The sequence below is a fragment of the Balaenoptera physalus genome (genome assembly GCF_965194825.1).
Source record: "Balaenoptera physalus genome assembly, chromosome: 2".
Classification (NCBI taxonomy): Eukaryota; Metazoa; Chordata; class Mammalia; order Artiodactyla; family Balaenopteridae; genus Balaenoptera; species Balaenoptera physalus.
This window is the reverse complement of record NC_138883.1, coordinates 52404047-52430271: the sequence shown is the minus strand read 5'-3', so window position 1 is coordinate 52430271 and position 26225 is coordinate 52404047. Positions and strand designations below refer to the sequence as shown.

General features: G+C 42.0%; 1 protein-coding gene across 4 annotated transcripts in view; it reads right to left on the bottom strand.

Annotated features, from left to right (window-relative positions):
- MDGA2 (MAM domain containing glycosylphosphatidylinositol anchor 2) overlaps positions 1-25544 on the bottom strand; it is an 809247-nt gene extending 783703 nt beyond the window's left edge. For all 4 annotated transcript variants that reach the window (XR_014261129.1, XM_082452081.1, XM_082452083.1 and 1 more), the window contains exon 1: positions 22468-25544. Coding sequence is in view for 3 of the 4 variants with exons in the window: in XM_082452081.1 (XP_082308207.1) it covers positions 22468-22747 (280 nt within the window). In the remaining variant the exon portion in view is untranslated. The remainder of the gene's footprint in view (positions 1-22467) is intronic.
- Between the last annotated feature and the right edge of the window lie 681 nt (positions 25545-26225).

Sequence of the window (26225 nt, the reverse complement as noted above, 5' to 3'; positions counted from 1 at the left end):
TGTTGGCCTCCATAATCACATGAGCCAATTTCTTATAATAAATCTCTGACCATATATATTTATATCGATAAATGATAGATAGATAGATAATCTCCTGTTGCTTCTGTTTCTCCAGAGAACCCTGACTAATACTAGGCAGAAAATTTCAGAGCAAGGGATAAGCATGTACAATGACTCTAAAGCAGGAAAGAGCTTAGCAGGTTTATGGGACGAAATAAAAACAACTGTGTCTCCACCACCATGTTTAAAGAAAGCAGCAATTCAAAATGAAGCTACAGAGGTGGGCAGGGACCACATCTTAGATGTGTAAGCATGGCAGGAGAGTTTCAAGTTTATCTTCAGAGGAATGGGAATGATTCCTGAATGACTTTTAAAGTAGAGGAGTGACATAATCCGACTTACGTTTTCAAAAATCACGCAGGCTTGACGTATGGGTGTCTGTACAGAGGTGTATGAAGTAGGTTGTTCAAAAAGGTTGGGGGAAGAACAGTTAAGAACCAACTGCATCTATAGAGACAAACTATAAAAATGACATGGACCAGGGTGGTGGCAGCAGTACATTTGAGACCTGTTTGGGGCCTGGTTAAAGTGGTATGAAGGAGATGGTGGTGTTAAGTATGACTTCCAGGAGGATGATATGAATAATTGTGTAGACCAGAGTGACCTGTAACGAAAAGGGGAAAGCTGAGGAGAAAGATTTAGGCAAAGATCAAGAGTCCAGCTTTTGACATATTAACTTTGATGCTTTTGAGGAATCAAAGTGGAAATGTGAAAGAGGCAGTTACCTGTGTTGCTCTGGAGCTCAGAACAAAGATCTGGTATGGAGTATAAGTCTGCAAGTCATCAGAGGGAGATGGTTTGTAAAACGTCTTAAGGCAAGAAGGTGCAGAGTGAGGAGAAAAAGAGCGACAAGAACAGAATTCTGAGAATCTCTAATATCTCGTGACTAAGAGGAGGAGGAATTAGCAAAGGATACAGATAAGCATTATCTATGAAACAGATTTCTTTGTCAGAAAATATTATTATTTTCCTTTACTATGAAGTACTATTGGAACATCTCAAATTGTTTGGAATAAGGAAGGTTATTTACAGCAAACTTAAATATGGCCAATATTCCTCTCATCTATTATTTCTGAGAATAAAAGTTCTATATAGACGTAATAAATTATTCACAGAGAAACCTGAACTTTCATTATATGTACATAACAACCAATAGAAGCATCAAATGATACACAAATGTTCTTAAATTCTGCATAAACAAGACTAACTCCAATGATGGAAAACTCACAAGGTAATTTTCCTGCATCTGAAAAGATCAATTTATTCAACATCTATAATAGGTACACATTTTAAAATAGGATTAGGCTATAATTTACAAATGTAAAACTTATGAAGATGCCATTAAAATTGCTTCAGGTTTATATAATTACTTCTTGAGGGAAAATAAGTCCTGTAAAATATCGGCAAAACAGGAAAATGGAGGTTGGGTAAGAAAACAGTATCTTATAATTCTTTAATAATTTTTAAAATTGCAAAGATCTTTTCAATATCATGCACATACATACACACACACACACATATTTCTCCAATAACTGATAATTGATAGTGGAACAAAATATATATTAATTTTTTCAAAAAAGTAAAAATGAGTAAGAACTATAACTCACACTCTGAAATCAGGATCTCAAAATCCCTAAAGAGTTGGCACATATGGCCAAAATACCACAGAGAGTAGTTGGAATTCTGAGCCAGATCCGGCTTTCTGACACACCATCTAATCTCCATTTTCATTCCCCTAACTTCCAACAACCAATTCATGGCACACTGGTGGGTATGGCAGATCCTTATTATCCAGTGAGAATATTAGATGGACAAGAAAAAAATTTCAACATAAGAAAAACTGATATTGCTACAGTTAAGGTCCTTTAAAATAAAAGATTCATTTCCTATAGAACACAAGAGACAGAAGAAACACAAGACAGTGGTAACAAATTTCCCCAGAGAAAAGAATTCATTTGTCAAAGGAATGTTGTGGAAGCCACAGTTCTTTGCTGAGATTTGCTGAGATCTGTGATGAGGATTGCTTGAGCTTTTCATAGTTTTACCTCTGTCTTACCTAGGTGAACTGAAATGATGATATACTAGAGGAAGGTGTATGCAATGCCTCAGGTATTAAGAGGTTGGGGTAAGTAGCAACTACAAGGAGTGCAGAATTAGATGGTTATTGCTGGGGACTACCCATGCCCTTAAGAAAAAACAATGGAAGGCTGGCATCAATTTATTACTGTGGTTGGCAGAATACTGCCCCCTCCTCAAAGACTTCCACATAGGTTGCAAGGCAAAAAGGAATTAAGGCTGCAAATGAAATTAAGGTTGCTATCAGCTACCTTAAAATAGAAAGAACATCCTGGATTTTCGGGGTGAGTCCAATGTAATCAGAGGTAGATGTGACTATGGAAAAAGGGCACAGAGAGATACAACATTGCCAGCTTTGCAGATGGAAAAATGGGCTACAGGCCAAGATATATGGGCAGCCTGTAGAAGCCGGGAAGGAAGAGGAAATGGATTCTCCCTTAGAGCCTCTAGAAATTAACACAGCCCTGCTGACCCCTTGATTTTACCCCACTGAGACCCATGTCAGGCTTCTGACCTACAGATCTGTAAGAGAACTTTTATTGCTTTAAACCACCAAGTTTATGGTAATTTGTTAAAACAGCAATAGAAAACTAATACAATTATCAATTTAAGATCAAGTGTGAAAGCCAGAGAATTTTCTTGTCAGTAAATGGAAAAAATCTCATCTCCTTACAAATAGAAGGTAAAAAAAATTCTTGAGGGTCAGGTCCAGAATTTAATTATAATGTTAGGGGCTTTAGATACAGATGAATTCAACTAAAAAGTCAGCTACTTGAAAATAAAGGGCCGAGTTGGGAAGCTGTGGACCCTGGAGATTTAGGAAATGAACATCGGGTTTGACACATGCAACAATCCTGATATCAGGTTCCCTGGACCATGTACGCCTCGAGAAGTGACACATTCCTCCCCATTAGAGACTAGTGCTTCCTACTTCCTCCTTGATTGAAGACAAGTCAAATATCAGTTCTCCGCAAGAGGACATGAGCCTCACTGAGGAGTTGCCACCGTGTCCTCTCCTGCCTAGGTCCACAACTAGGAATAAGTCACAGCTGGCTGGGGAAGCGCTGAGCCTGCAGAGGGAGGAAAGGGACAATGGCCCACAAGAGTCACAGGACCTCGCCAACACTGCCAGCAGAGCTGTAGAGTAACTTCGGGGCTGAGTATGAAGATGCTTGAGTCTACAGGGAATGGGACATAAAGTTGGATCAGTGAGAGTTCATTGATACAGAGACCTCTGTCCAGTAAGACAAAACTTTTCTCCCTTAGAAACTAACCCTAAAGCCCACACTGGTAGCCAATCCAATAGCCAGGGTTAAATTAAAACATAACCCAGCCATGGAGGTATTAGAATTGCCGAGGAAGAAAGAACACTGTGCCCTGAAGGAAGTGGATTTAGCCAATAAGTACTAGCAGGAGCTGGAAGAATACGCAGGGAAACAGATTCTGAAGGTGCTGGATTAAGATGGGAAAGAATAAAAAGCTGGATAAAAGGGAGAGTTTTTTGACATAGGAGTACCTTCCTGTGATAAAGGATTTATTAACACCCTAGTGAGGACCCCAGGAAATGGTGCAATAATACTAGTAAAACAGGCTTGCAAACCTGGCTTGCAAGTGACATCCCTTACTAGGTGAAACAGAAATACCGGAAACAGAAACACAGCATGTAATGGAAAAGTAGATCAAAAGACAGAGTGTGTTTTATTCCTAGTAAGGGGGATAGATATGTGCTATTGTAGTCAGTTTATTTATTGATCCCTGAATTAGTTGGCAAGAGCTGCCATAACAAAAGAGCTGCCATAACCACAGATCGGGTGGCTTAAACAACAAAAAGTTATTTTCTCACAGTTCTGGAGGCTGGAGGTCCAAGTTCAAGGTGCTGACAGGACTCTTTTCTCCAGAGGCCTCTCTCCTTGGCTTGCAGGTGGCAACCTTCTTGCTGTGTTCATACCTCTGTGTGAGTGTTTTCTTAGTATCTCTTCCTTTTCTTACAAGGACAGCAGTCCTCTTGGAGTCCCCCTCTTACGACCTCATTTGTCTTTAATTACCTTTTTAAAGCCCTAATCTCCAAATACAGTAACATTGAAGGTTAGGGCTTTAACATATAAATTTGGGGGACATAATTTAGTCCATAACAATCCTCTTGGAAACCAAATGTATAATTGGTCAGACGTAGAAATACAATGCATGACAATGGAGTATTTTTAAATGTTACCAAGACTACTAGTTATTTGGGGGAAGGGGAAAGGGGTTTCATTATCTCTGGGCTGTCCAAAAAATGGGGCTAACCAGACCAAACACTATACTCTTATCACAGAGTGACTAAACAAAGAATATTTCTAAAAGGTTAAGAGAGTGGGAAAGCTTGAGTACATATACTATTTAAAGCCAGAGAAATCAGCAACTGACTATGTCTGCACCAGTGAGAGGGGTTTTGACATTGCTGAGGTCAGGACTGACAGTAGGAGATGTCATTACAGACTTGGATTCCCTGACAGCAGTGGGAATGATAGGATCTCTAAATAATAGAGGCCAGTTTGAAGCACTTAAGCATCAGTAGCAATGTTGGCACAATTAATCATAAAAAGCAGCAGAGTGGCAGCCAGGGTGAGGGGAGTCACTAAAATGCCTATTATCCCAACCCTAAATCAAGATAGCAAATCACAAACAATACTGTTTATCAGTAGGAATGGAAGATACTAGTGCCACTCTTAAAACCCTAAAGGAGACATTATGTCCTAATTTTATTCACTAGTCTGCTCAATACAACAACCAAATGGATGATGGAAGATGAGAGTGCACTACCAGATATTCAACCAAGTAGAAGCATCAATCACAGGTGTGTGGCTAGTTGTGGTATCTTTGCTAGAGCAAACTGATACAACTTTAAGTAACAGTAGTTGATAATCGGTCTAGCAAATGCATTCTTGTCCATCTTTATCAAGAAGAAGAACCAGAAGCAGTTCTCACTCACATGGGGCAAACAGCAGTATACATCTACCATCCTGACCCAAGACTATAAGTTTTTCATCCTTTGCCATAATATAGTCCATAAGGATATGAACTTACTGGACATTATGTGAAACATTACATTGGTACATTGGTCTATTATATCAATAACATCCTATTAAGTGGGCCAGATAAGCAAAAATTGGCAAGTACTTTAGAAGCCTTGGAAAAACACATGTGCTCAGAGTATGCAAAATTAACATCTTACCAATGAAAGTTTTAGGGCTCTAAGACCTGAGTAATGCGAGGACAACTCTTCATAAGGAAAGGACAAAATATTGCATCTCACATCGTTCATCAATAAGAAGGAAGCAAAATCTCTAACAGGCCTCTTTAAATTCAGGAGGGAACACATCCTATGCTAGGAATACTGCTCTGGTCCATTTACCATGTGTGACAGAAGGATGCTGGGTTGGAATGGGGCATAGGGAAGTCAAAGGTTTTGCAGAAGGTACAGGTTTCACTGAAGAAATCCTGAAGCTTGGGCCATATGATCCCACAAACTCCACGATATTAGAAGTATCTCTGGTGGGAGAAAATACCATACAGAATTTATGGCAAGCCGCAGCAAGAGAATTACAGCATAAACACCTAAGGATTTTAAGAAAGCCCATGTCATTTGCAAGAGAGAATTAAAAATCATTTGAAAATAGCTTATAAGGTACTACTGAGCCTTGTTGAGGCAGAGTGCCTGACCACAGGCTATCAAGAGACCATGTAGCCAAAAATGTCCATTATAAGCTGGATTCTGTCAGCCAAGTCATGCAAGATCAAGCAGGTACAGAACTAATCCATTATTAGATAAAAATGGTATATTTGGGACTGAGCACAAGTAGACAGAGAATGCACCAGTGAGCTACATGCAGAGGAGGTGGTCCGGACCCCTACAACTACCCTGAATAATGAGCACTGGCTCCCTATCCTCAACTCCTACCTGTGACTGCATGGGAAGTCCCTTATAATCACCAAGTCCAATAATGGTCTACAGATTGGTTTGGCTTGATATGTGGTACAAACTAAAAAGGAACTGCACCCCACTAGGGGGTGCCTTCAAAGTCAGTGGTGAGGGGAAATCTACCCTCAGAACATGGACAGAACTTCAGGGATCATACACTCTGTGTGGAAAGAGAAGTAGTTGAGGTAAGAATATATACTTACTTACTTACTTGTTTATTTATTGGCAGTGAATAGCTTGGCTGGTTGGTTGGCTGGATGCCTGGAGTGGGCACAAAGTAGACAGATCTTTGTCTACCATGTTATTGCCCCCAAGGGAGCATCCACCAACATGAAAGAGTCATGTTGCAGACTGTACTTTCTAAGGAAGGCTGCAAAATTTTCTCTAATCACACACATCCTTCCTCCAATGTGAACTTGGCACTATTCCCATTAACTAGTGGGATTTATAGTCCCTTTCTTTCAACCTGGGTGAACATTTGTCTCTGCCTCAAACAAGAGTATATAGAATTGATGCACGTAGCTTCCCAAGCAAGATCCCAGGAGACTACTTCTATCCTCCTGGGATACATGCTCTTAGAATCCAGCCACCATGCTGTGATGAAGCCCAAACGATGTGACAGCCCACATGGAGACACCCCATATAGGCATTCTACCTGCCAACCAGATGAGGTCTCAGCTGTCAGCCAGAATAAAGATGCCTCCAGATGATTCTAGTTTCTAGATGTCAAGTCACCCTCTGCCTTCAAGTCTTCCCATGTAAGGGTCCAGAAACTATGGGGCAAAAATAAGCCATTCTGACTGTCCCTTGTATGAATTCCTGGCCCACAGACTCCATGAACATAATAAAGTGGCTGTTCTCTACCACTAAGTTTGGATAGCTTTTTACAGAGCAATAGTAATTAGAGTAAAGCAATAAACAGCCAAATAGACATAAAGACTTGACCAGTTGACATCAGTCAGCTTGCCATCAGTCACCTCAGTGTTGTTCAATAGGTGCAAGAAGAAAGCAGCCACAGTGAAAAGTATGGACACTATGCATATACTGAGTAGCATAGGCTCCCATTCATAGAGGCTTATCAGCTACCGCTGATGCTAAATGTCCAATCTACCAGTAAGAGAGACCCTGACATATACCATTCCTCAAGGAAACTAGCCAGCTATTCAGTGGTAATTGACTACATTGGACTCCGTTCAGACATGAAGGAGCAGAGAGTCATCTTGACTAGAATTGACACATATTCTGGATATGGGTTTATATTTACTGCCTACAAGGCCTCAGCAAGCACCTCAATCCAAGGGCTTTCAGAATATGTAATCCACCCAAATAGGATTCCTCATAACACTGCACTGAACACAGGGATCCACTGAAGAGAAAAGAAAGTACAGCAATGACTATGTGATCATACAATCCACTGGTTATATCACATCATGTGCCACTCAAAAGCTGCTGATCTTGGGGGCTTCCCTGGCGGCGCAGTGGTTGAGAGTCTGCCTGCCAATGCGGGGGGCACGGGTTCGAGCCCTGGTCTGGGAGGATCCCACATGCCGCGGAGCAGCTGTGCCCGTGCGCCACAACTACTGAGCCTGCGCACCTGGAGCCTGTGCTCTACCACAAGAGAGGCCGCCACAGTGAGAGGCCCACGCACCGCGATGAAGAGGGGCCCCCGCTCGCCGCATCTAGAGAAAGCCCTCGCACAGAAACGAAGACCCAACACAGCAGTAAATAAATAAATAAATTAAAAAAAAAAAAAAGCTGCTGATCTGATAGAATGATAGAAGAAAGAGCATCTAATAGAGCAACTTGGGGATAATACCCTGAGTGGATCAGGTACCCACCCCCAGGATGTAATATAACCCTAAATTAATGATCATTATGTGGAACTGTGTCCCTAGCAAGTAGAACACACAGGTCCAAGAGTCCCTTTACCTTCACTCCTAGTAACCCACATGGGGTATCTGTGCTTCCAATCCCCATAATTATAGACCCTGTGTGGCTAAGATTCCTGGTTTCCAGAGGGGTAACACATCCCCCAGGGAAAAGAGCAAGAGTCTCAAACTCCTGCGACAGTTGCCACCTAGCCACTGTGGGTTCCTTGTGCAAAAGACAAGCAGACAAGAAAAAGTCACCTTTCAGGCGTCTCAAACTCCTGTGACAGTTGCCACCTAGCCACTGTGGGTTCCTTGTGCAAAAGACAAGCAGGCAAGAAAAAGTCACCTTTCAGGCAGGGATAATTAACCCTGATTGTTGAGAGAAGGCAAGACTGCTATGAACTCAATGTGAGGAGGGAAGAAGACATCAGGCACCCAGGTGACCCACTTAAGTATCTGTTGGTGCTCCCTCCTGGTTCTGAAAGCAAATTGACAAAGGCAGCAGCTGTGGAAGCAGCCTGAAAAGGGCATAGAGACCAGGATCCCAAGCCCTTCAGGGTCACTTCCCCAACCAGCCCATTAGAGTTGCTCGTTGGGGGTAAGGGAGATCTAGAAAAGGTGGTTAAAAAAGGGATGATGAGTATCAGAGATCAGGAGCAGCAGCAGGGGCTGAAGTTTATCCCGCAGACTTTCTTCTTGTATGTATCCCTAAGAAACGAGGCCTGCTCTCAGAGGACCAGTTCCCAGAAGGGAAGAACTTTCACAAGCAAGCAAATACGAACACCACAGGGGTGATGTCTAGAAGATGTGATGCACCGTCCAGAACCCCTTCTGCATGAAGGCATTCATTCCCCCAACTCCCAAGAGTGTTACCTTCTGACTGCTCACAGTTGAGTTCCTCCCAGGATTTGCCTTCAACCCAAGGGAACCTGAGATATGTTGCCCCCTCCCCAGGGGCAGCCCACACCCAGTGATGGGTGGAAAAGGGGGTGAAAAGGATTTTTTCTCTATCTGGGACATCTCTGAAGGTCTACCCCAACTTCACAGTACCCCATTTGCATAGTTTAGGACTCTGCTCTAACTGAATCGCAGCTCAACTTCTCCCCCCGCTGAATTCCGGCTCCCTCCCTCTCTTCCAGGGGGTAGTTCCAAGAGCACGCCCTCTGAAACCACCTGCATGTTAATCTGCCTCTCAGTCTCTGACAAGCAGACACCTCATCCTGCCTTGATCCATCCTACTAATTCCCATGACCTGGGCCCAACTATTTTCCTGTAATAGCAATAAATTGATTCCAGCTGATTCTGCCTATTTTGGGGCCAATACCATGACCAGACTAACTCACCTGTTCCTCCACATGCAACTTCAAATCCAATCCCCCCAGAGCAGCACACAATGGTATACTGGAAGTTTGCTTTACTGGTTTTCGTTTATTTGCTTTATCAAACACTTCCCATTTGTAGAAATGCTGAGTTTTTCATTAATAATGAGAAAACCTCTGCAATGTCATAATTATTGTTGGAAGGATGACAGCTATGTACAATGAATGAGAAGCAGTCAATAGTTAAGCCACCAGAAAAGATTCTTAGAGCAATTTTAAAATAATCTTTAAAAATATCTAGACTTTACCTTTTGTCACAACTAAAGATATTTAAATAGCATTTTCAAGTTCATAAGAATCTCTATTCCAGCTTCTTTTAGACATTTAATTGAATTAATATTAATTGTTAATATTTATAATATCCAATTAAATGATAAACCATAACATACAGATGCATCTTAGGTATATAATTTTATACCTAATCATTAAGACACTATCCACCTTCATCCAAAATAGATCATTGCATCCAAGGTATCATAAAATACAAAAATTAGAAGTAAAGAAAACATAAAAACAGGGTGCACTATTTTTTGTAAGTACTCCCAGATATATCATTAAATATGTGAGGTAGGAAAAACATACAATCTATGATTAAACTCTTTTGAACTTTGATTTGACTCATCTCTTACTCTATTCCTTTACAAAGGCTTGCAATTTAATTTGAGATTCTTAGATTGCAAAATACATGATGGCCCACTCCATTTCACAACATTATCACAATTTTCAGTGTGCAGAAAGTCATAGACCACTAGTTTCAACTATCTGGCTTGAGTATGAAGAAGCACTCTTTAGAGAAAAATTCACAAAATCGATGTTTCTCCATATTCTTAAAGAGGTCTGACTTTAAAACACAACAATCACAGCACCCAGTTATACTAAGAATTAATGAATTCCGCATTGTGCATTGTGAATGTATAGTGAATTTCAGGGCACTGCTCTTGCAGCCAGACTGAATTAAGAGTTAAAGTTCTAAAGCCTCAACTGCCTCTGAAAATTTGGGGGGTGGTTATCAGTTAAAGAAAACATCAGCTGTTTAGAAATGCATGGCATTACAGCTGAACATAATACCTTTCCTGTTCTCGCTTGAAATGGTTTCCTATCGAAGCAGTTTCTGTATCAATCACACAATAGCCAGAATGGTACAGGGTTATACTATATCACACAATAACTACATTCAAAAAGCATAGGAAAAAAATTACTTTTATAGCAGCAAATGCTGTAGCTAAAAGCCTAAAACAAATCACCAAACTGCACTAATTTGTAAGCTTTGAGGTTTGAGGAACTCCCTGGCAGCTAAGAGAAGGGCAGAGCTTGCAATCAACTGTCCTCTTGAGCACAACACGATTTTCAAGAATAGAAACCCGCTGATACGCTGATATAGTCTCCTCAATTAACTCTGCAAAAAATGCCCAAGCAATACCCAGAGGGAACTCAAGGCAAAAATCAGGCCAAATATCACACTTAACTATCAATCTTACCAAGGCCAGTGATTGTTAATCAGCCTGGGGGAAAATAAAGTAGTACAGTTGACAGTTTATTTTTTTTATGAGCACATCCTTCCTATTTTACATGGAGGAATATAACTACTTCTGCAGAATATCTAGTAGAGCCATGTCTTCATTTTTACAGGTCACTAATTATGAATATGCTTAAAATATCCTACTAGTCCAAAAATAAATTATACCAGAGAGAGTCCTCAGTATGGGCATTTTGCTTCTAAAATGGAAAAAAAAACCCAAAATTATAAATCATATCTTCTTTTTCCAAGTAAGAAAATTATGATACAAAGTGCTGACATTAGCTACCTATTTATATTTCTCAGGCAAAAAGCTAGAATTTATCACCCAATCGGCATTTCAAATATAGACTGAGATGTCACATACATGGCACAAGATGATCCAGGTAACTTGCATGGCTTCATCATAGTGGGTATAAACACACATATATGAATATAATTTAATAATACATATAAGAATATATACAAATATTTATTTTCATATACACTTCATATGTGATTTCAAATTCAGCCACTGGTAACTGTATGGTAGTTATTTAAACTGTATGAGTTTCAGATTTCTCATCTATTTCATTCAAAGATTAGAGTATGACATAATGTATAAAAAACTCCTAGTAGAAGGTGTGACATATAGGAGGCACTTGAAAAACGGCAATTATTCTATGAAAAAATTATGATATCCTATGTTTATTTTTCAATGACAGATGGAAAAAGAGAGCAGATAACCCAAGTTAATTGAATTTGGTTTACAGATATATTTTAGAATCCATACTTGAAGACAGATATGTCTTATGCTCTAAATTCCCACTTAAAAAAGAGGAAAGACCAGTATAAAGACCTGGCTAATAGAGCAGGAGGCATGGTCTTTTGAGTATGCAAGTGACACTGGGCTTTAAGTGTATACATCACTATAGTTCAGGTAAAATAAACTTCACGTGTATTGCTCTTATGCAGCTAAGAAACATTTCTGTCAATTGCAAAAATATAGAAGGAAAAAAGTAATGAGAGTTTCTGAAGGTAATGTTGGAAATTGGTGAACAATACAAACATGAATTATCACAAAAGATATCTAAAAACAAAATGAATGTTAGATGAGAGATTGCATGCCCTGCTGTCAACACTGAATCAGAGTCAGCTTTGCAAGGGAAGCAAGAAAGCCATCCAATTCCTTGTCTAAAGTTCAGCCGCTACTCCATGAGACCCACTCCATGAATATACAGATACACCCACATATCCACACACTCATAGACAGTTAATATATATGAATATATATTTTAGAGTATATACACATATATTATATATACAAATATATATGTGTAGTTTATGTGTAGAAAGATAGATATCTTCTTTACACTTTCTCTGAAACTGGAGAGGTGATTAAACTTAAAAGGTTTCAAAGTACTTCTTTGCATAAGTAAGCTTAGAGAATTAAGGCATTAACGAGTGAGTTTTCAATGATGACAGAAAATTAAAAACTTAAATGCTTTTTGAAATATCAACTAAAATCATATAATGATAATAGAGTTCAACAGTAAATTATGAAATCACAGGAAGCAGGAAGAAGGCCACTTTTAACCCCAGCTGCTGCAACTAGAGGAATGTTTGTTAGTGAGATACAGAAAATCATCAGAGGATAAGTAGCCTCTGAGTAAAATGGCTGTGGCCCACTGAGAATTATTCTTGTCTTAGGTAAAGAGGGGGAAGTTTCTAAACCCCAATCTTGGCAATATTACAGGGTCAGAATGGAAGAGAGCTGCGCCTCCTTAGGCAATTACACTTAGATGAAGCTACACATGACAAAGTAAGAACAAAATTAGCCCAAGATTGAGGTTTGATTAATTGTGAACTAAGACTGAAAACTTTAATATTAATACAGCAGCTCTGTACAAAGAAAGGGTACAGGTAATATAGTCCAGTGTGAAACATGAACCAAATGAAAAAGGTAAGTAAATAAAAGAATGAGGAGAGAATCGCAATAATGGTGTAGAATAAGCCATGAAAAAGAATGAACAAGTTCAGAACCAGGATAAAAACAATAACTATACAACTTCTTGATAATAACTTCACTAATTCTGAAATACTACCAGGATAAGACTGACAACTCAAAAACTACACGTCAGTTAAATCTGTGCATATCACAGAGTCTACTGTGTGTATATGCTTAAGGTGACATGCTTAGCAAAGCCAATATTGTTCATCCCTCGTAGTGGGGAAAATTATTCTCAACTAATAATTTTGTTGCCTGTTTAAAGTCTCAAGTAAAGATGACCTTTTGGTTTGGTTACAGAATATTCCCAATATATATACCAATATTCCCAACCAATAACTAGCTAATATTCTGACACTCAGAAAACTAGCCTAATGAATTTCTTCCATGTAGTTAGTTATATGAATGGGTATTATTGAGGTGAGCTACCTTTCACCCTCAAAAAATAGAAAATAAGTGTTTACCAAGGATAATTAAAATCCATTATATATAAAAATGCTTTCTTATGTATGTAGCTGTTATAGTGTAATGGTGAATAAGGTCCCAGCCTTTTCAGTTAATTTTATAGATTTTTTTTTAATGATTAGGTGACTAGGTGGGAAACAGTAATTTTGGTCACTTTGGGACCAAATACACAATAAACTTGTGATAGCCCCACTTAATGATTTATTCTCATTTTCTCTGGTTTTATTTTTAAATTACCAATGACTTGTAGTCTCACAAATATATCCCTATTTGTATCATTTTTAGATTAGTCTCGAAATGGCAGGACATTGAGACTATTCTCGCTCCTTGGTACAAAAGCAAGATTTATACATATATTTGAACACACACATATATAAATATACTCATGGTCATAAGGTTTAGGCGACACTAATTGTCTCTGGAGCTCTTAAATGAGGGGGGATACCAGCTCCCCACCCCCACCATTAAGGAGCAAAAGGAGAAACTCCAGGGTTATATGGATTGAGAGAAGAAGACTAGCCTGAGGAGCAATACCAGCCACATGTGCATACAAGATGCAATAGCAAATGGCATTTTCATGCACATATTAATATTACATACACTGTTTAAAATATACCACTTGAGTTATTTTCTGATAGACTGACAGATGGGAATTATTTTTTCCAGAAAAAAATTACTTGCTCCCTGTTACTTCCAAGCCCCTTACTCTGTTCTGAGAACCAAATGGCACTCCCACTAGGAGGTCCAATTGTTGGACCACCTGAGTGTACTTTTTTAAGAAGATAAAGGAGGCTTGCTATGCAGTCTCCCTCTACTCCAGATATAAAAATGCAACCAGACTTTTTTATTCTTGCTGTTATTTACATGTTCTCTGTATAACAGCCCACTTTCCTAAGAGTTTATTAGAGATGGAAACTGAGGGATAAAGAGATTAAGATTTTTTTTGCTTCTGGTCATGGAGTAGAGCAGCAGGTGAACAAGAAGAAAGCCCAAGTTCCCCAACAGTTTTCAACCACATTATGCTGCCTTGCACAAGAATAAAAAAAAATAATAATGAAAGCACATACCTCTTTTCATAAAGGCAACGCATTCAAAAAGGCTTTGAAAAGTCTTTGACCTTAACTCCAAAAGGAGCTGCCATGTAAGTTCAAAGCTTCCCAAGTTTGCGTAGAATTGGGGAGGGCTCAGTATACTACAGGAACTTTAGAGACAACTGTCTTAACTCCTGATGAGGTCAAGTGGCTCCACATTGCACACACACAAACCTAGGAACTTGGTAAACATAAATATCTGAGCAAGTTCCAGAGTATCACACAGTCAAATTTATTTCACAGACTTACAGACTTTGGGGAAGAGGGAGTTACCATAGGTTAATGATGGATACATCTTTCTAGTTGGGACAAACTTTGGAGAAATTGCTTAGGCTTAATACTAGACACATACTGCAGGGTTATTTTCCTTTCTGCCCTATTATTCTTGCAGCTGGGATCTGTGCTTTAGCACTGGCCTATCCTCCCTCTTTATCTATATTACATCAACCTACTTTCAAGACTCAAATCATGATGTACCAGGTTTTTCAAGTTTCCTCCAACCATGGCAGCTATCAATGCTCTCTCATCTTGCACAAATATTTGTATATTTCTCATAGTCTTATTTTGTTTGTTTTTCCATTTGGCTTTATCTTCTTAATTAACTAGTAAACTCTTTGAGTTCACAGCTCTTACTACTTAGTTACATGTTTAATCCATAGAAGTTATACCTTAATTTGCTGACTCAAGTTACCAGAACTCACCCACAATCTGACCAGAATCTGTGTACAATTCCTACTGAAAATTTCTGAAAAGTTGCATATCTTCCTCAGAGTTCTATATCCTTCTCAGGAGACTCGTGGGAGTCTCCCCCTCTTCAGTAGGAAGTGGACCCGAGGCAAGGCCTGGACCAAATTCATAGCTCCACTCAGAAATAACAGAGAGAATGCCGCAATGTTTAATCTGAGCCTATCTCTCCTTAAGTACAATCAATTGGCAGGTAGGATAATCTGGTCCACTGGGACCATAGGCTCTGCTTAAGAATTCCTCATCTTTCCATCTTTCCCTTTCAAGAGAGCAGAAAAATCTCCCTGAGGTTGTCATTCAGTCAAATGGCAGACATTTTTTTTTTCTTCCTCTGTTTGACACACATGAACAAAGTTCTATTTACTTCAGAAAAAAAATAGTTTGCTGTTTTGCTATTACTTATAGGACAGATATATTTTTTGAATGGCCTTTTCAGGCCAGCATTTGATTTCCTACTCACCTCATTGAGATTTCAATGCCCTTTGTGCTGTCCTTTAAGACTGTGGGAGGCCTAGCTATGAACCAACCCTTCCTCTTTCAGACATATATGTTTCCCTTTCCACAGAATCACTTCATTATTTTTATCCCTCTCATTCTTATTCCAACAAAACAGGACAAGAAATATGCTGCTTGCGGATATGGTAACATGTCACATATTTGACCCCATCTGCCAACCACACAATAGTCCTTGGTATAGTTTTGACAGGGAACAGCAAGAAACTGATGTCTCCTATTTTTATGTAAAGTTGTAGAGGTAGCATACTAAAAGACAGAAAGAAAAGTTACGTCATAATTTCTAATACCTTTGCTCCTACCATAATATGTCTTTAATTGGTAAATTTATAGTAAATGTGTAATAGCCAAAAAAAATATTCCTAACATTTGAAATCCTTTTCTATGACTGTGAACTCCTGGGGAAAGTATGATTTAGATTATGAAATGGAAATCATCTTTCTTACTGAATTCAATCAATTACATCAACAGGAAAGGAAATAAGTGTTTTAAAACACAAGATAGAAATAGTATCTTGGAAATAGTATCTTAGCATTAGTATCTTGGAAAAGTAGTAAGAAACCAATATAAGAGAGGTTAATTGGGATCAGTTCAAGGTCATATAAGTTAAGAAAAATATGGAATTGTACTGGTATAAAATGGGAAATAACTAAGTGCATGATCCAATAATGGAGATGAGGGATTTTAGCAAGGTGACAAAAAAATATCCATCCAGTGAATAAGCCTGGATTGTGGAAAAAAGAGTTGTGAAAGAAATCTCACGAATAGGATAGGACCACCATCAGACTAGCATAATATAAAGCCATTGCGTCATAAATTAGTGAGATGATTTAATGCCATCGTAAAGTCTCTTCTGACTTTATGATTTTACAGGGCCAAAAGTTTATTAATTGGATTTGAAAATAAAAATAGGATACAGTGGCCTATAAATGAAATCATTTCTTCATTCTGCTCTAACTAATATATTTACATTGACAGTCACTGAAGCAAAGAAATGAAATTTCATTTTGAGGGGCTATTCAGTTAATGGCAATTACAGTGAAGCTAAAAACATTCACCCTATTCATACTTGAAATGCATTCAATATAATACTTTGCTTGTCCTTCCAAAATAGCCAAAAGGGAAAGTAAGATCTTCCCCCAATTCAACTGGGAGCTGATAGCACATTTCTTCAGTTCACTGCAGCTGCCAAGAGCTCAGTTCCAGGACTAGGCAGGTATAACTGACTCTTTGCCTTTGACTTTGTGGGTTTCGAGCCTTGAGCCCAACTCTTCCAAGACTCTTCCCAAAGCATGAGGACCAGGCCAGAGAACATGAGTGATGAATTATCTCAATAGGTGGAAAGCAACCCAAGATCACGGTTCCTAACACTGTGTTAAGACATAAACTGAACCCACAGGCTCATGCTATTAGTTGCATCCCATGAGCCCTACCCCAATCACATTAAAACAGCATTTTAAAAGAATACAGAGCACATTTTTTCCAGAAAACCTGTTTCTCAAAATAGGTTTAAGGTGGTTTGCTTTACAAAACAAAAACGAAAATAATTTTACAATATCAATAAGAAGAGCTGGTATCAGAGACAATAAAATTAAGCCAAGATAATGAAGATCATGAAAAATGCCTTCCTTGAATTTCTTTTATGACATCTATTCACCCTCACCGATTTGTTCTCTAGAAAATGATTCCTTAGGCTTAATGTTCAACCTGCTCAATCTAAAGTACTTAATAGCCCACTTAGGGGCTTCCCAGGGACAAACAGGACATGAGCAAGTAACACTGTATAAAATAATCTGCTCATTTGTCATGCGAATTCTCAGTAACACGGCCAGTAAGGACAACCTTGAATGTACAAAAATAATCTCAGGATACAAAGGACAGCCCACTTTTCCTGTGATGGTGACCAAAGTAGTGATGATCCAGGGTGCACACATGTGTGTGCGTGTTCTCGCGTGCACATAGGGACAGTGCGGTGAGGAGTGGGAGGAGAGAAGGTTAAAGCTAACTGCATATGACAGAGCTTCAGATTTACCTTTTTTTAGCAACACTCATTAAAGTCATCTCCCACAGGCTGACACCCTAAATATGTGTTCAGTCAAAAGCAGAATCTGATCACAGGGTTTCTCCAAACTCATAACAGGACAAAAATCACAATTCAATGCACCTTGGGATAATTTTGCTGTGAGGATGGAAACATCCTGGGACTGGATGTAATGGTCAACTGACCTGCCAGAGCACTCTTATCCCTTTGGGTCAATCTGTACATTTAGATTCAACCCACTGACAGTCTGAAAGATCTTCCAGATCCTTCCTGTCTACCTTATTCCCTGGTTCTCAATTCCACCAAGTTTTTTCTGTCATCTACTGCCTGGGGTGTCATTCTTAAAATTTATGAGACTAATTGATATTACTTGAATTGAGAGAATATAGCTTGCTAATTTGTCATACACGTGTGTTGATAAACTTATTCTATTTATTGCTTTCTAGCACATCCTGCAAGCTATTTATGGGCAGTACATTAATTATTTTAGGACACCAAGTCATTGGTAGATTTGGCTCCCATTAAAAACTATTTAGACATAGACTTTTATTTTGTTTTTCAGTTGCAGTGGGGATTTGTCCTGTGCTAATGCAGTTATAATCTTTTATTAGCCTCCTCGGAAATTAAGGGTATAATAGGTCAGAAGTAAAAATACAGTGTGTGTCAATGGAGCAGTTTTTTTCTTTTTAAGCAAGACAACTGTGAAGTTTACAGGAGATATGATTCTCAAAATTATGTAATTATCAACAGGTTCTCTAAAAAACACAGTTAAACATCCACAGAATAACTTACAAAGAAAACTTTCAAAACTAGGAAAAATACTTTGGATCACACAGCTCTAAGTATTGCAGTTGCATACACCTAGCTGGGGTTTACATTGTGACCCTTGATGCTATGTTTAATCAGTTATCCTAAATGTAATGCAATGGGTTTAGTGCAACAAAATTAACAATGCCAAAAATGGATACCAGTTCACTGTTCTTTAATAACTTTTTGGTTTTCAGTGACGTTTAATATAGTAAAAAGAAAATTAAAATAAAACTTTAAACTTCCAAGATTATTTTGAGGAAAAAGCTTGAATACCAAAAATTTTTTTTAATTCAAGAAGGGAGAATATATAACTTAAGAAAATTGATTTTAAAAACTACACAGGGAATTCCCTGGTGGTCCAGTGGTTAGGACTCCACGCTTTCACTGCCATGGCCCCGGGTTCAATCCCTGGTTGGGGAACTAAGATCCCACAAGCCTCATGGCATGGCCAAAAAAAATTTTATTAAAAAAAAATTAAAAAATAAAAACTACACAAATATAGATATCTACAGGGAAAAATGCCATTTTTAAAAAATGTTTTTTAATGACATCAGAATCATTGGTGATGGGTAGACAGGCAGATATAAATCAAAAGATAATCTCCCTTACCCAAATGCCACATATACACAAATCTCAGCTACTGTGCAGTAAGTCTGCTAAGCAATATCCCCAGATAAATGACAGTAAGTCCCTAGGTCTATAGCAGAAACTTTTATACTTAAGTAGTACACACGGTACCAAGCTGATCAAACACAATAGGAAGAAGATTACAGTAACTCAAGACAATATAATCTATATATTAAAACAAATAGTCTCAATTACTTAAAAACATCTGAATTTCATGCTCAGAATTTTCCAGGCTAGCAGTAGAAGAATGAAGGGCTGACTAGCTATTTCAAAGAAGAAAGGTTACAATGATATATTTCTAAATCATGTAATTAGTTTTAGGCTACAGTGAAGTGATTTTGCCTGAATTACCGATAAAATAATTTTATTTTCTCTTGAACTTAGCTACTAGAAAACAATATTAAGAAATAATACTTAGTGTGTAGCACGAATGGTTTTACATCTGGCCAACACAGGCAAATAAAGGGTGACAGGGATACAGACTTATGCTAGCAAAGTTCCTATCTAGGTCTTTGAAGTCTCTGTTTATAATTGCACTGCTTTTTTTAATTAATCATTTTCCAGACTCCTCATGTAAAATGTTCAAAACACACTTTATAATCTTACACTAACTCTTATGTCTATGTCCTTCTTACAGTTAATCAATACTTTATACCTAAATAAAAATAAAATCTTCTCTTCCCCATAAATGCTTCCACAAAAAATAAAAAGATGAAACTACTTCAGGTTAAGAAAGGTCATGGTTTACAAAGTCAAAGCAATGAAATGTGAAGTTTTATCAGTGGTTCTCAGACTTTAGCATGCATCCTAATCATCACCTGAGGTGAAAAACACAGAATGTGGATCCCACACTCTGAATTTCTGATTTAGAAACCCTGGGAGGGGTCAGAGAATTTGCATTCCTAACAAGTTCCCAGGTGATGCTAATGCTGAAGGTTAGGGATTCCCATCTTGAGAATCTAACTTCTGTGATTTGTAAGACATATTTGAAAAGTAATATATAAATATATTTTTTCACCCACCTGATAGCTATGACATTTATAACGACTAGAGATGCTGACTAATTTTCAAACAAAGTCAATTCTACTCCTAGCTAAGTGACTAATAACCACATCAATAGTAAAAGAAAAAAAAAAAAAGACCACCACCTTCACAACGATCAGCTCAGTAGCAGAAATGCCTTCCCCCTTATTGTTAAGCAGCATGGCCCAGGACTGTTTTGATGCAATTGTTCTCTACTTGTCTCCACTCCTACATCTTACACTTTTCCACCGCCCAGCATGAGACTTGCCAGGACAAACAATCTGAATGACAAACAGTGACAGAAAAATGGAACCCTTTCTAATCAAGACAGTTCCAGAACATCCCCTACCCCCCCCCCGATTTTTCTCACTTCTCATCTCCTACACACACACACACACACACACACACACACAAACACACACATTTAAAAAACAAAACAAAAACAAAAACTTTTTATTTGGGCTAATCTGAACCAGTGGGAGAGAAATAAAGACTTGGACAAGCAGAGTTCAGACTCACACTAGGGAACAGCTCGCTGAGAAGGTTCCATCTTATCTGCAGCATTCCTCCATCCCTAGAATCCCAGCCACTCTCAGCTTCGGGACACCAGAGTCCAGCAGAAGTCAAAACAGCACTAAATGAATTCCTGCTCCGCTCAAGGCCTCACCTCCTGCCATCAGCCAAGCGGTTTAAGCCAAGAGGTTCAATACCTCAGCATCTCTCCTACACACACCAGCAGCAGCGGTACCAGCACCACCACCACCACCAAGAAAGCTCTCTTTCATTCGGGAAAGAGGGAGTGAGGAGAGAGGGGAAAATAAGATGCTTAGAGGTGGGAGAAAGTGAAGATCTCTTGTCCAGAGCCAAGGAGGGAAGTAGGAAGACAGGCAAGGGGAACGGCCGATGAAGCGAAGCAGAGGCCAGAGCTCGCCGCTCCTGACCCTCTCCCCACCAGCCCCCAGCACCGCTCAGCCCTGGACAAGACACCGCGGAGAGAGTAAAGGCGAACCTCCCGCCTCGGTTCCCAAACACCTGCCCACTGCGCACTCCACGTTCCCAGACAGTTTGAGGGCTCAAGGTCCCCCTGAATCCGCGCCCACTCCCAAGTCACTTCTACGGTCTGCGCTTCCACAAACACTCATGCCCTTTGCCCGGGGCAGCCGGTGCCTAGCACTGCAGCGCTGGGGTCCCAACCCCGAGGGAGACCAAGGGCGAGCTGCCAAATTTCCAGCACACACTTTCTCTGGATGTCGGCCCCAGCCTGGGAGCTGTGGGTGAGTCTCGGCCTGCTGTCCCCTCAAGGGCTCTTCTCCTAACCTTCCCACCATACCTCGAGAACACAAAAGTTATTTTTTCCTTTGTAGCACCGCCTGCTTATCCCAGGAGAAGACTCACATTTGAGCCAGAGAGAGAGAGAGTGTGTGTGTGTGTGTGTGTATCTTTCAGTCCCGAAAACCAAGGGTGCCAACTGCTGACAGGCGAAGGAACCTGGATTGGCTCTTGAGGACTTAAAAACATCCGAATTAACTAGCTCATCCTTCTCTCCGTCCGAACCCTCCCAGACCTGCGTTTTCCGGAGAACTGAGATTATGTTCCTGTTGCAGTGAGCTAGTGTCCTGCCCCGGAGCCGAGACGCGCAGACTTGGCCGTCCGTTCATTCATGCATTTGCTCATCCATTCACATAAACATGTCCCTTAATTGTGTCTGGCACCGAGAATCTTCCCTGCTATTTTCCCCTCCCCAAGTCAGTGCTCGTGGCAACGGTTGGTGCAGAACGCAACTCGACTGTCAACCCACTTCCTGAGCCGGAAAATCAAGTCAAGTAGGCATTCAACTCTCCCCACGCCCCCCCCACCCCCAGAAAAAGGAAAAGGAAAAGAGAAGGCTGAGGGACGGGGCGGAGAGGAATGGGGAGCTCACTGGGGTCACATTCGAAGCTTCCCTTGGGAGGAAACCGCGGCACCGACACCAAGGCATGCAAAGAGCCAAATCATTATTAAATCAAAGACATCTAGAGCTCGGGTCCCCAGGGGGGATAAATCAAGTGCAAAGCCACTTATTCGCACGAGTGCTGGGCTGCCGGCTCGACCCAACTCCGAGCCCGAGCCGAGGCGCTGGGAAAGCGGTTCGCAGCCCGATTCGCAGCGCGCTCGCCGCCTCCTTATCGCTCCCAATAACGTGAAGTGGAAATCAAAAGCCACGCCGGGAGGGGCCCCGGAACGGCGCGAGTCGTGCATTTTCGCTCACCAGCCCATCTTCCCTAAGAATCACAAGGTCACAATAGCGTCGCGATTCCACTCACCGTACACTCCTTGGCCGGAGATCCCCTCCAGGAGGACTGTCAGCAGCCACACGAGACCGTACACTAAATCCATCTTCACGTGAACATGAACATATCCAGCCCAGGGTGGACGCAGCGGGACCTTCTGGAGGCCGGCGGCCAGCCGGGCGCGCTCCGCTCGCTCTCCAGCCGAGCCGAGGTGCCCGGGAACCGCTCGCGGAAGAGGGAAGCGCAGTCCGTCCGTCTTCCCCCGGCGGCGGCCGTGAGCGGAGCGCAGGAGCCCCTCACACCCCACACTCATGCACACATACACACACACACACACACACACTCCCACAACACAATATCCTGACACAGACTCACACGCACGCCTCACTCACACTGGGCGCCTGGGAAAATCGCAGACGCCGGGGAGGAGCAGGGGGCGTGATGGGAAGCGGAGCCGGGAGGCGAAGTGTTCTTCAGGGGAGCGGGCTGGAGTCTCCGCAGCGGCTGCGGCGGCGGCGGCGGCGGCGCGCTGGGCCGGCGGCGGGTGCTGGCGAGGAGCCGGGTGTGCCGAGCGGTGCGAGCCTGACGCGGGCAGCCAGGGAGCAGGAAGTGGCCTCTGACTCGGGGCACCGAGCAGGGGCTTCCTCGCTTGGGTTCGCCTTTACAAAGTAACTCGCGAAGGTCCCCGGAGGAGCGTCAAGCGGCGGCAGCCGCCCGCCCGCCCGCAGTCCGGAGCCCCCAGCCCTGCTGTCTTGCCTTCCCCCATTCCATCAGTTGCCATTGCAACGCCAATCCTGTTACACGATACAGGCTCGCATCGCCGAGCGGGGAGAGGAGGAAGAGGAGGAGGAGGAAGAGGAGGAGTGGGGCTAGGGGGACGGGGGTGGGGAGGAAGGGAAGGGAGGAGGGGGAAGAAGGAGGAGAGGGACCGACAGGGCGCAGAGTGTGAGTCTGGAGCTTTCTCGGGCACCAGCCTCAGCCGCTGCCGCCGCCGCCGCCGCGGCCACCTCCACCGTTCTCCAAAATAGCCTTTAGCGCCACGCCAGCGAAGAGGGGGCTCAGGCCGGCCGCACCAATTCCGGGAGCCGAAAGCAGAGTCCAGGCACCGTCCCTTGCAAGAGACGGAGAATGCCAAGCAGAGAGCGGGTCGCACACACGTCTACGCGTGCCCACCGGCACCGCGCGCGTCCTCTTCGCTTCCGCGCTGCCCCCGCCAGGTGGAGGGGTGGGGGCGGCCGGGACAGGCGGGAGTTTAGAGGAGGGCGCCGCAGAAGGGGTTCCCCGCCTGGGCTAACGTAGTGCTGGCATCCGGAGATGAACGCGGGAGCGGCCGCCTGAGAAGGACACCGGCTGCGTGGCCGCCGTTCGGGCCCCAGCTGCGGCGGAGGTGCCCGGGCCGGGCGGCGAAGCGCCGAGGGCTCGACGCCGGCCGGAATCCCTGGGTGTGCGCGGGGGTACGCGCCGCGGAGGCGGAAAGGAGGAGGAGGGCGAAGCGGCGAGTGGGTCTGCGGGGCTGCCGAGCTGCCGGGCTGCCGGAGAGGAAGGCTGTGTGTGGTCACGTTGTGCGCTACGTGCTGAGAGCGCGAGCTTCTAGCCGCAGCCGGGCGACGTCAAAGCCGGGTGCGCGGCTCAGTCGCCTGCCTCCGCGCCTCCTCCTCACTCTGCCTTCCTGTGTCAGCTGTGGAGCTCATCAGTATGGACAGTGCAGAGAGGCTCCGCGAGGCCGACGGCATCCGGCCTCCAGCCTTCAGCCTTCCCCGCGAGCCCCCCGTCCCCCCACCTCCCGGAGCTGCGCGTCCTCGGACACCGGTTATCGTTTCCGACGCCGCTGTTGGCGTTTGCACGCGGAAGGGCCAGCTACCACCTTAGACCCCGGGTAATTACAGGACACACCATCCCCTCCACTCCGCCCAAGGTCTCCCGGGATCCGTTCCGCTTGACTAGAGGGCAGAACCGGCCACAGCACTTGGAAACAGCATCGTTTCTTCCCCATTTCTGTCCTTTTAAATGGAAATACGGTCGTCACAGCAGTGAAGGCTCTAGGGGGAAAACACTAAGAGTTCAGAGCTTAGCATATTTAATACGCAATGTCTCCTACTAAAGTTAACCTCTTTGAAAATCTTTTCTCTTTTGTGACAGAGGCTTTCGAGGAGCTTAAGAAATTCATAGTTACAAAAGGATTAGAAAATGCAAAGCATCTATAATTTACATTGGAACTAGTGTAGAAATAGTCCACCGAAGATTTATAGGGGAAAACTGGTAATATAAGTAGTGGTTTCTGATTTGTCTCTGTAGCCACAAAAATTAGTGCTTCCTGCACGCAATCCACTTTGTCGAATATGTTCTTCAGTCTTCAAACAACATATGGATAGGGAAGTGATTAAAATATCTAAAAACGTGCATTTATACATGTGTTTAAAAAAAGTAATTGCTATGGAAAATTTGGAGCATAGTATTCATTTATCTGCTCCCATAATAGACTGGTATAACACACTGCAGGTCCCTTTCCCTCTGCTATGGCTAGGAGGGGCAGGAGGGGGTGTGTTACCTCCGAGCACTAGGAAATGAATAGACCCCATTGTTTCCACCAAGGTCCTTTTCCTCACTTAAGTGAATTATGCATATTATTTTTACAGGGTGTGATCTACTGCTTACGCTCTGGATTTACAAGGTAAGAGGACCAATGTTGAGAAGGTCCCAAAGGCTGCCTCAGCGTTGAGGACCGCTTCTTTATGAAATGACACTTTCGCATAGTAGATGGAGTTAAGTATCACTGTAGAAGCAAAACTCAATGTGTGGCATTTTTGAAGGAGAATGAGTGAAGTTCACTCACTGGTCAGCTGTGAGGGGAATTGTCTTATGTTTCAGGAAATCTGTCTTTTAAAAGTAGATAATTCCTGCATACAGCAGCACAGCAGCTTCAAGGAGCAGTAAAGTGCAACTCCTCTCTCAGATGGCAGCTCAGAATGTGTCTTGTCCATGAGGCACTTCCAGATTTTGGCCACTCATGTTCTGAGATAGTACTTCACCTGTATATTTGTACTGTCCTTTTTTTGACTTTTATTTATGGAACCATAGGCTCTTTGAGTGATTTCAGGACTCCACACAAATATTTTATTATCCTAAAAAGTCAGTGTATCACTTTAACAAAGGAACCCAGACTAAGTCAGTATCTCTAAGAGGGATTACTCTGCTTAACCTGCCACATTAGGACTTAAGTTTCAGGAGCTCAGGGCCTTTCTTTTCCATGTAATGCACACCTCTGCCTAGGTAAGGACCAAACACCCATGGAGCCCTCAGCATTCCTGAATGAAATATTTGGAGCTTGTAGAGAACCCAGTCATTTTACAATTTACTTCAGTTGAGGAAACCACCAGGTGTATCTACTCTGGGCCAGGTCCTGTCCTGGATATTGAACATTCAAAGATATACAGGACAGAATCCCTTCCTTTAAGAAAGACACAATCTAGTGGACAGGGTTTGTTGGTCAACACATGCACCACTACTTCTATTGACACTATAAGTGCTATCTAAGGAAAGTCCCATGGTGGCAGATTTTACATGGAACCATTAATTAGGTTATATGATAGTAAGAATAAAAATTGCACTGGATCTCATATGTTTTTTCCTTCCAATGAAAATGATAGATTACTTCTACAAACAATTGGCCAATTCAATCAACCAAGGTTTTTTGTTTTGTTTGTTTGTTTTCTTAAAAGTCAACATTTTTTAGGCTGCCCTGACCAAATAGGCATGATGTATCCAGCCACACCTTAGCACTATTGAAGACC